General features: G+C 50.7%; 1 protein-coding gene across 2 annotated transcripts in view; it reads left to right on the top strand.

The window, feature by feature from the left end:
- The first annotated feature begins 1,470 nt into the window (after positions 1–1,470).
- LOC116953253 (uncharacterized) overlaps positions 1,471–10,738 on the top strand; it is a 305,948-nt gene continuing 296,680 nt past the window's right edge. The window contains exon 1 of one of the 2 annotated variants that reach the window (XM_032973299.2): positions 1,471–2,078. In XM_032973299.2, coding sequence (XP_032829190.2) covers positions 1,991–2,078 — 88 coding nt within the window. In that variant the 5' untranslated portion in view covers positions 1,471–1,990. The remainder of the gene's footprint in view (positions 2,079–10,738) is intronic. The other variant, XM_032973298.2, reaches the window with a different exon arrangement.

Below are 10,738 nucleotides of genomic sequence, written 5' to 3'. Positions count from 1 at the left end.
TAAATTCAACACGTAGAAGTCGTTCTTGGTAAGTGGGCTTCCGCGACCAATATGATTCGTAATTCACTTTTGGAACAGATCACGTGGGCAAAATTTGTGCCCGCAGAATATTGTCACAACACTTGCAACTGCCTGAGGATGCTGCCTGTAACTTCCCGCGTGGTGCTACATTCGGCACACGTTCGTGTAACGTGACGACTTTATTAATCGTCGTCCCTCCCCCGCACCTCCGATTAGCGCGGCTGGTTACGTACGGTGCAAAAGAAGTTTAACATACGTAAAATTGGCTGTGTCGGGTGGCGGAGGGTGCATGACACGTATGTATCTGTGTATGTTGAACTTCTTTAGCACGGAGCCAACCGTGCTAATTGGAGGTGCGGGGGAAGGGAAGGACAACAAACTCAACACAAAAAAAACAGTTCTAGAGAAAATAGTGACCCAAAAATGTATTATGAATCAAAGTGCTTGGTTTAAAAAACGATATCATCACGGCTGGCTACGTACGGTGCGAAACAAGTGCAACATACATGCAGGCGTAAAAAAAAAGGCAGATACACCATTTACACAGCGGTAACCGCAATTTTCGACGCGAGAGACGATTGTGCCAGGCAAGGTGGACTTCAAGGCCACATGAAGTGATGGACGGCCATTGTGCAAGAAGCCACAGGATAGAGCCAGATGGTCTGGGTTAACGGACCAGGAGTGACCGGCAGATGTACCAGCCGCTCCCCGTTGTGCCAGCTCGCTGCCTTGTTACCACAGCTTCCCTCCTTCTCGTGAGCGCGCGCATTCGCACAGAGGGACACGTGGCTCTGTTCTAATCCGAGTCAAGGGTCTCGTCCTCCAACGGGCGTGCGGCAGAACTCATCCCCCACATCCCCACTGGGTCGTGCAAATTCCACATTCCTATGCTGGAGCCAGTCTATTTGTTTGGACAGCCACTGTTGACTACCCAAGCAAGTTGGTGTTATTTTCTTTTTTTATGTATCACGATGACGATTACTCTATTTTACTCCTGACCAGGATTCAGACTTGTGCATTTCCAAGTGTGCAAGTCAAGTGTCGAGTGACGGTACCTCCTGAGCATGCAATTCACTCATTCTACCCCCTTAGGACGAGCATTCGGGCAGCACCCATCTCGCCTCGCAGACCTGAGCCAGTGGGCGGCAATTCCTCATTCCTTTGGCAGGAGCCTGAAGCATTCTCTTGGTCGGCCGATGACACGCGGTGGGTATTTTGAATTCGAGCGAGCGTCGGTTTGTTCACGCGATGGGGACTGGGTACCGGTGTTCGTGAGATATTTGGGCGTGGGTAGCACCCAGCAGTTGAGGGTTCCCAAGTGGTTCACATCTCGCTCCTCCCCGGCGTATAAACTGGGCGGAGACAAAGTACGAAGCCAAGCCCCTTATCCATTACTCGCAAGCCCCCATTGGAGTGCTTCCAAGATTTTTGGATAACGGCGCCGTGAAAGGGGGCGACTTTAAGATCCGAAGGCGGGTCGGGCGCATTCGAGAGAGCGAAGTGGCGAGAGAAGGGAAATGCGCTAGAGGCTAGACGGGCTCTCCAAATGGCTTAGCGGGAACAAACACACGCAAAACAACAAAAAAAAACCCCACCTCAAAACAAAACAACACGAAAGTTTACGCGTCAAATTTCTCGACTTTTGGAACCCGCACGAACGAAAAGAGCTGAAGAGTGAGCGAGTGCGTGCGTGACTCTGGGTGCTTTCCTCGTTCTCCCACACATGCTGGGGCTTGTAAACGTGTGAGACAACCCCCCCCCCCATCACGGATTGACACGAAGGTGCCCGTGTGTGGGTTGTTTTGTAAGTTGACGGCGGCGTATGGTGCCAAGAATCTCTCTTTTAATTTTTACTTCTCCTTCTTTGCTTTTGTTGCTACAAATATACTGGGGCCGCGTGCAATCGTTTAAGCCCAAACATTTTTTTTTGAAAGGAGAGGAGAGGCGCTAAGAGCCGGGGGGGGAGGGCATGGATCATAGCCGGTGGCCTCGTGCTTCGAGGGTGTTTACACTGCTCCTCACTCTCTCCATTCATGGAGGTGCAATCGTCAGTGCAGGTGAGTTCCTAACGCACCCATACACCCACACCCACCCACACACCCGTAGAGCCCGAACATGCTGTTGGGGCAAGTGCTGCCAGCAATCACCCACCCTGAATTTGCACACGAAGGGGTGGGTGGCCAGCACCACGCCCGGCCACCTTTGCCTCCCGTAACAGGTACACATTTTCAGGCTGAGTCGACCTAGGTGAGGCCCAGGAGAAAATCCTCGCTAGTATTGGTCGTGAGCAGTAATCGAACCTAGGTCGCTGTGCGCTAACCACTTCACTACCTCTCTCCTATAACGCGCGCACACACACACACGCACCTATACACACACGCGCACCTATACACACACACACAAACACGCGCATGCACACGGACACCACCATCTCAGAGAATTACCGTTATGATACTCCAGTAGACTGTTAGTTAGTGCCTATTGAGACAAGTGCGGCAAACACGGGCAGGGCGGAGTGAGGTATGGCAATGCCACCGCACACCGAGCCGCGTTCTCATGATCTCTCGTGCATTGGCGATATGGCCAACCTGCCAACGCACTCAGCACCATCACCACCATCACCAGCAACACTGCCACCACCATCACCAACACCACCACTACCAACACCAGCACCAACACCACCATCACCAGCAACACTGCCACCACCATCACCAACACCACCACTACCAACACCATCACCAACACCACCATCACCAGCAACACTGCCACCACCATCACCAACACCACCATCACCAGCAACACTGCCACCACCATCACCAACACCACCAGCAACACTGCCACCACCACCATCACCACCACCACCATCACCAGCAACACTGCCACCACAATCACCAACACTGCCACCACCATCGCCAACACCACCACCATCACCACCACCACCAGCAACACTGCCACCACAATCACCAACACTGCCACCATCACCACCAGCAACACTGCCACCACCATCACCACCAGCAACACTGCCACCACAATCACCAACACCACCATCACCACCACCAGCAACACTTGCACCACCATCACCACCACCATCACCAGCAACACTGCCACCACAATCACCAACATCACCATCACCACCAGCACCAACACCACCACCATCACCAACACCACCGCCAACACGCCAGGTGTTGTGTTCGTTTAAGGCAGAGTCGATCTAGGGGAGGCCCATGCCAGGCTCAGGTGGTGGTCCATGCTGGCGACGGTGGCTATTGGGTGGCATGGATTGCAGTGCGGCGTGAGGCATTAGCACACCAACAAAGACAAAGATCTCCCGTGTAGCCTTTCACAGATCGTTGGGGCAAGTGCTGCTAGCGAGCACCTGTGAAGGCCGGCACGGTCCACGATGGGGTGGGTGGCCAGCGCCACGCCCGACCGCCTTTCTCTCCCCCAGCGCTGATGTTTACGCACCACACCAGCGGCTAATCTAAGGCTGAGTCGACCTAGGGGAGGCACGGATACCGGTTCAAATATTCGCGCACCGTTTGTAGGGCGTGAGCGTGCATCGAACTCCGGCCGCAGGCTTATTGACGCAGTGCGCTAACCCCCCACCACACGACCTCTGCGCGTAATTAACGCACCGACACTCCCGCACGCTCGCGGTTGGCTGCAAACAATTGCCTGCTTGTTAAATTTCGATTTAAAGCTTTCGTGACTGCAATGATTCATCTTCTTTGGTTCTTTCGGTAAAGTCACCACGTAGAATGAGAATAAAATAATAAATTGATAAAATAAAATAGCACAATAATATTCTCACGACGTTTCGGCCACAACACAAGCGGCCTTCATCAGGTGAAAGGACGAGACTAGCAGTGCTAAAGTTGAGGGCGCTTTGTTCCTCTCACACAGCTTAAAGGCCGCGATCTGAACGTGGCTCTTTCACTCCAGCGCTGTCCTACCAGACAGTCTCGTCCCTTCAACTGATAAAGGCCGCTTGTGTTGTGGCCGAAACGTCGTGAGAATATTATTGTGTTATTTTATTTTATCAATTTATTATTTTATTCTCATTCTACGTGACTTTACCGAAAGAACCGATGAAGATGCCTGCTTGTTGTTGTTGATTGGTGCGTGCGCAATGCGATTCGCGATCTCGATTACAAAGCAGGCTTGCCACTTTCATTGTTATAATAGCTCAGCGAGTCTTCCCGCTCGTAGCGGCACTTGGCGTGGCACTCGAATCGCATTGGCCAGCGATGAGGCCAGTAGTGGAATATACGTTCCACATTTCCGCGGCTAAAAACCGGCCCAATCCATAGCAGGGTCACAGTTGACAAAGTGGTGCTATCTATTTTAGCCACCCTTGACAGGAATGACCATGATGCTGGGCTGAGTGGAAAACCAACAAAGGATTTGAACTCGAAGTCACCTTGGGTGTTTTGTGTACCGTGTTGAGTCTGGTGTTCTATCCTTGCAAGCGATAGTGAAGGCATCTTGGTGTTCTAAACCTCCTCTAGGAAGGGGACATGCTTCAGTGACTCACCATAGAAATTATCAAATGCCCCTTACCAGGACTCGAACATTAGGTTCCGTACAAACCGGCTATTGGGAGAATGCTCTAAAGTAACGTCGCAGATTTTTTTCCAGCTGCCCGTTAGTGGCTGGATATGCACGTGGCCTGTAATCCAGCACCGTGAGGGTGGCAGCAAGGGTTTGCGGATCACAGAATGTTGACTTAAAGCTTCCTTGACTGCAGAAATTCATATTCTTTGGGTCTTTCAGTAAAGTAACGTAGATAGGTTCAACGAAGAAAAGTTTTCCTGATGACGGTCGCTTGTGTTGCGATCGAAACGTCCTAGTTTTTTGTTGTTATTTGTTTTTTTAACCTATCTACGTGACTTTACCGAAAGACCCAAAGAATATGGATCACAGAATGCTGTGAAACTGTCTTTCCGTGAGCGTCGAGGAGGAGCCATACCCTGGTTTGCCAGGAGAAGGCGGCATAGCAAAAATGTGGACTCCACCTGTTCCGTCTGTATGGGGATAGAGTGTTTCTCCCTCGCACGCGCGGGTTTTCTCCGATTTTTCCGGTTTCCTCCCACATGTAAACGGTTATTAATTAGCCGATAACATCGTAATACGTAGAGGACCACAGAGCTTTGGAAATTTTGCAGCGCAGGCTCATCGCGTGGGCTGCCTTCCAGCGGTAGCGCGTTACAAGTTTAAATTATAATTAAAAATATAAAATTAGTTTTTGCTACTTATGGATAGTAGCTGTACTGTACACTGCAGAGGACATATATATATTTAACGTATCCGGTGCTTCTGAGATTATCTCATTGTTCAGGGTGCTGTTCGTCGAGTTGAAGGTTCGATCCCCACTAAAAGCAGCGAGATTACCCAAGTACTCCTCCGTCTGTTGTAACATAGACGTTGAAGATTCCCATGACATCTTAATCACCATCATCATCGTCAAGATAATCAATTTCCAAGAATAAACCATTACGTGTCAGTGTATCTTAGCCAACAGCCCATTATTTCTTAAGTAAATAAAATTGGGTACCGCTGTGCGGAAAGCCAACGGGGTTTATTTCATGGAGAGACTGAACCCCGCACTGGGAATGTGGAATTTCCTCCGCTGGTTCAGGGCCACCAGTGGAGATGAGCACTGCCCCCTGGGGCACTTTTACGTAAAGCAGCAGAATGGCGACTTGAAGGAGAATAACATTTCAAATTCAGCGTGGATGCAGTTTTCCCGTAAGAGTGTAACACGTAACCACCGCGCGCCACGGTTAACGTTTCTCCCTCGTCACGTGAGGACGGGGAGCCGCACCCATTTTCCATTTGTGGCCCTGAACCCTGTGGTGTAAATTCCACATTCCTATGGAGGGGACCAGTGTGTCCAGACTTATCATCACATCGTGGTTCTCATTATGACCTTGAATGGACGATAATGGCTATGGAGAGTCCACCCAGACTGGGATCTGAACTTACGACCATTTGACTGCGGGATGAGTGTTACAGACCCATCTGGACGGATAGTGTGAATCCCGTTATGGTTCTACATGAGCACGTGGGGTTAAATCTGCGACAAGAGCACTGCGAGTGGCATCGGATCCGATGCCGCCCCTCCCTCACATCCCCGCTTCGCCAACCTGCACAAAGCAGCGTGGTGAAGTATGGCCAAACAACCCCCGCGACCGCTCACAGAGCGTGGGGAGGCCTTTATTTCGGCGACGGATTGTACATTGTTATAATTAATATTAAACACTGCGAGTTATAGAGTATTCTTCTTGGCATTAACTTAATCTATTGTAGCGGGTTGATGGTATTAACCTGCTCACCAATGACTGCAGCATTTTTTTTAATTCAGTTTGGCATTTAAATTTGGCTTATTTCGGCTCTTGAGATGTCACCGCTGTGTAATGATCTGTGCATAATAAACGAAACGTTTATTTTTATTTTTCCAGGTAAGGCCCACTGAGCTGCGTAGCTCTTAATAAAAAGCGACCTGGCCACAAATGTTAGCTCAACGAAGTGACTTAGCACGTGGACATTTAAGGCAGTCAAATACTCTAAATGCACGTTGATTCTAAATGTGTGAGGGAAAAACCGTGACAAGGCGAGTGAGAGACACGCAAACTCCAAATAGACACCAGCGGGCGTCAGGGTCGGGATCGAACCCACGACCTCCTTGCATAACAGGCGAGGAAGTTAAAATCTCAAAGTGTCCTGACTGCTCTTATCAGTTCAGGGAATTGCTCAGCCATAGATCACCGGTGTAAATTCCACATCACAATGTCAGGTTAATGAACTATATTGCATCGTTATTCAATAATTTACTGCACCCACGAGAGATACGTCTGTTATCGAGCACGCAAACTCACGTGCTGTGCTCTCAGGATATGTTTGTCCTTGTTGTCTGTCCCGTGAACTCCTGTCAGGGAGCCTCACACACTTCACGCGGCCTCAAAGTGTACCTAGCCTGGCACAAGCGCTGCGGTGACGTCACCGTCACTTGGTGGCGAACGGCGGCTGTTGTGTTGTTGTGTGTGCGTCCACACACACTCTGAAGTCTGTGTTCGACTCCCAGTTCTGATGCTCATCATCATCAGCAGCCAATCAGTCTACGAGACTTGGTTTGGGCCAAATGCGAGTCAGCTGAGCATGTCGCTGATTGTGGCCATGTAACACACAATATGGATCCATAGTAAATCACTGTGGGTCTGCATTCCTTCAACAAAGGAGGAGGAGCAGCAGAAGGACACGAAATTTATCTCTCTCTTTGCTGAAGCCCTCTCGTCGTGGCCAGCAGCAGACTCCGACATTGGCATTTAGATTAGAATCAACATCGGCTCTGGGGAGACAAAGGCGGCTGGGCATGTTGTAGTTGTGGCCATTCCCGCCTTGCCATGTGCCATGCTGGACTTAATGTGAGCTCGCTAATCGCACTTTCCCAATCCGTACATAACGTAAATGGAATGCGTTCATGTTTATATGCATGTAACTTTTGCATTGTACGGTATGTATCCATAAATTCATATGTCTTCATTTTGTAAAGAAAAAAAGTAACCCTCTCGTGTTCATTATAAGAAGCTGGGAGGTCTGGTTTGGGTTATATCCCAGTCCTTTTGGACATTTGTCAACATTTTTTTGCGTTCGTTTGTTAAACACATTTTTTTCCATCATCAGCATTCGTAACGTAAACCCTGCCGCTGCCGCATCTCCCAACGAAAATAGAGAGAGACTCGTAGCGACAACCCCGACGTCTCGCGAACGTTCAGAGTTCGCGACGGCGAGGGGATACGGAGGAGGTTTTTTTAACTGAAAAAAATGGGGGCAAGTGTGCGGTTCGATTTTGGCCTTTGAGAATTCGCCGAGAATTAAAATGTTCGGCACGTGAGAAGCATAGACATCAGCGAGCGGTGCGACATTCGCCGGTATTATTTTACATTATTTGCAGTCTATGGGTCTCAGTCTGTGGATTTAATCATTGAGTCACTGTCGTTCGTATCGTCGACGAAAGTGGCAAGACGTCGAGTCAGACACTCTCAGCTATTAAACGTTGCTTTGAAGGATGCGCAAATACCGTCTGCCCCGCCCCACCACCGTGATATTATCAGGTGCACCAGTCCGTGACCCTGACGGTGCCTTTCTAGATTTGAAGTTTTCGTGACTGCAAGGATCCATTTTCTTTGGTTCTTTCGGTAAAGTCACGTAGGTGAAAAAAAATAAAATAAATGAAATGACGACGTTTCGATTGCAACACAAGCACTCATCATCAGGTGTGACAACCACAGCAAGAATTTTTTTCTTTACTGAAGTGGGAGAGATGCCAGAGTTAGGGCAGTTAAATAAGTCAGAGAGGGGGAGGGTGGGGGGGGGGGAAGGGAGGGGGCGAAAGAACCAAAGATTACTGACGGTGCCTGCTGCTGCTGTATATTTGGAGTTTGCGGTGTCTCTCTCTCTCCCCGTGGACGCGTGGATTTTTCTCCGGGTCCTCCGGTTTTTGCCTCCACGTTTAGAATCAACATCACGCATTTAGAGTATTTGGCTGCTCGGTCAGTCGACCCGTGGCACCTGCTGGGTCTGCCCCGTGACCTCCTGCCAGCGGGCGTTCCGACACTTTACGTGGCCTCAACGTGCATCTAGCCTGGCACGGGCGTCGTTGTGACATCACAGCCACTTAGTGGCGAGTGGTTGATGATGTTGTTGCGGGTGAGTGATGCTTGGGCGGGCGAGTGTGTAACTGGAACCCAAAATCTCAGAGATTTCAGTCAAATGTCTCCGACACTGAACATCTTGCCTCGGTGGCGAAATGTTAACTACCTCGTCTTATATTTCCATGAGATTGTGGGTTTGATCCGGACCCTGAGGTGTGTATATTTGGAGTTTGCATGTTCCTCTCCCCGTGGTCGTGTGGAATTTTTTTTCCGGGTCCTCCGGTTTTTCCCTCCACATTTAGAAACACGCGTTTAGAGTATTTGACTGCTATACATTACCACGTGATACGCCACTTCGCTGAGATGTCATTTGTGGCCAGGTCGCTTCTGATAAAGAGCTACACAGCTCAGTGGGCCTCACCTGGGAACATTTGTGCAACGGAGTCGACGAAAACTGAACACCGCCACGTTAGCCCTGCACAACGGTGAACACCGTCACGTTAGCCCTGCACAACGGTGAACACCGCCACGTTAGCCCTGCACAACGGTGATCACCGCCACGTTAGCCCTGCACAACGGTGAACACCGCCACGTTAGCCCTGCACAACGGTGAACACCGCCACGTTAGCCCTGCACAACGGTGATCACCGTCACGTTAGCCCTGCACAACGGTGATCACCGCCACGTTAGCCCTGCACAACGGTGATCACCGCCACGTTAGCCCTGCACAACGGTGATCACCGTCACGTTAGCCCTGCACAACGGTGATCACCGTCACGTTAGCCCTGCACAACGGTGATCACCGCCACGTTAGCCCTGCACAACGGTGAACACCGCCACGTTAGCCCTGCACAACGGTGAACACCGCCACGTTAGCCCTGCACAACGGTGATCACCGTCACGTTAGCCCTGCACAACGGTGATCACCGCCACGTTAGCCCTGCACAACGGTGATCACCGCCACGTTAGCCCTGCACAACGGTGATCACCGCCACGTTAACCCTGCACAACGGTGAACACGCCACGTTAGCCCTGCACAACTATAAACACCGTCACGTCAGCCCTGCACAACGGTGATCACCGCCACGTTAGCCCTGCACAAAACACCGCCACGTGAGCGCTGCTCAAGTGACACTATAGTCTGCAGCTGGAGCCGACCCAGCGGTGGAAATTCCACATTCTCATGGCAGGAAGCAGGTTCCCCCACCCCCATGGGACAGCCTCAATTTAAGTCCCACAAAGCGGAACTCATTTGATGCACCCCAGAGGGATGATGATGATAAGGATAATGAGCTGAGTAAATCCTCCCTGCCTGGTATTGAACTCACAACCTGCCGACTGCGAGGTGACTGGTTCGGGTTGCGATGCCCGTTGGTGTGACTGCGGCTATGACACCAGAACAGCGGGGGGCGCTGGCGCAGCTGTTGGCGCTACGCTGCGCTACGAACCCGGCGATCCAGGTTCGATTCACACTGACGGCCAACATCGGTGACGAATATTTGAACAGGTCCTGTGCCTCCCCTAGGTCGACTCAGCCTCAAATGAGTACCTGGTGCGGTGCATAAACATCGCCACTGGGGAGACAAAGGCTGCCGGGGGTGGTGCTGGCCACCCACCCCATCGTGTGCCATTCCGGCCATCATAGGGGCATCTCGCTAACAGCACTTGCCCCAACAGTCTCTTAAGGCTACACGGGGGATATTTGTCTTTGCGTGACACCAGCGCACACCTCGCAATGAGAAGTGACGATGACGATTGTAATTATGTTGTTGCGGGTTCTTTTTAACGTCCACTTTCCAACAGATGGGGCACTTTGGGAATTCCCTGTAGGAATTCTCGGGTTTCTGTAACAGGAATCAAACTGTCGTCTCTGTGCAATTTGGCTCACTGCGTTCACCGCTAGGACATAATTTTCCCATTCCATCATCTACATGGCAAGTGTTGCCTTCTGGCAGTTGGGCCCGGAGTGATTTCACAGTGCAGTGCCGGGAATAAAACGTGTCCATTAATGTTGGGAGTTAGGACCCTGAGTTGATGATCAGAACAGGGAGGGGATGGATCTG

This window comes from Petromyzon marinus, chromosome 50, assembly GCF_048934315.1.
Source record: "Petromyzon marinus isolate PM22_M1 ecotype Great Lakes invasive population chromosome 50, UKy_Petmar_22M1.pri1.0, whole genome shotgun sequence".
NCBI classification, from domain to species: Eukaryota; Metazoa; Chordata; class Hyperoartia; order Petromyzontiformes; family Petromyzontidae; genus Petromyzon; species Petromyzon marinus.
Note: the sequence above shows the minus strand (reverse complement) of the source record. Positions and strands in the feature narration are given on the sequence as shown.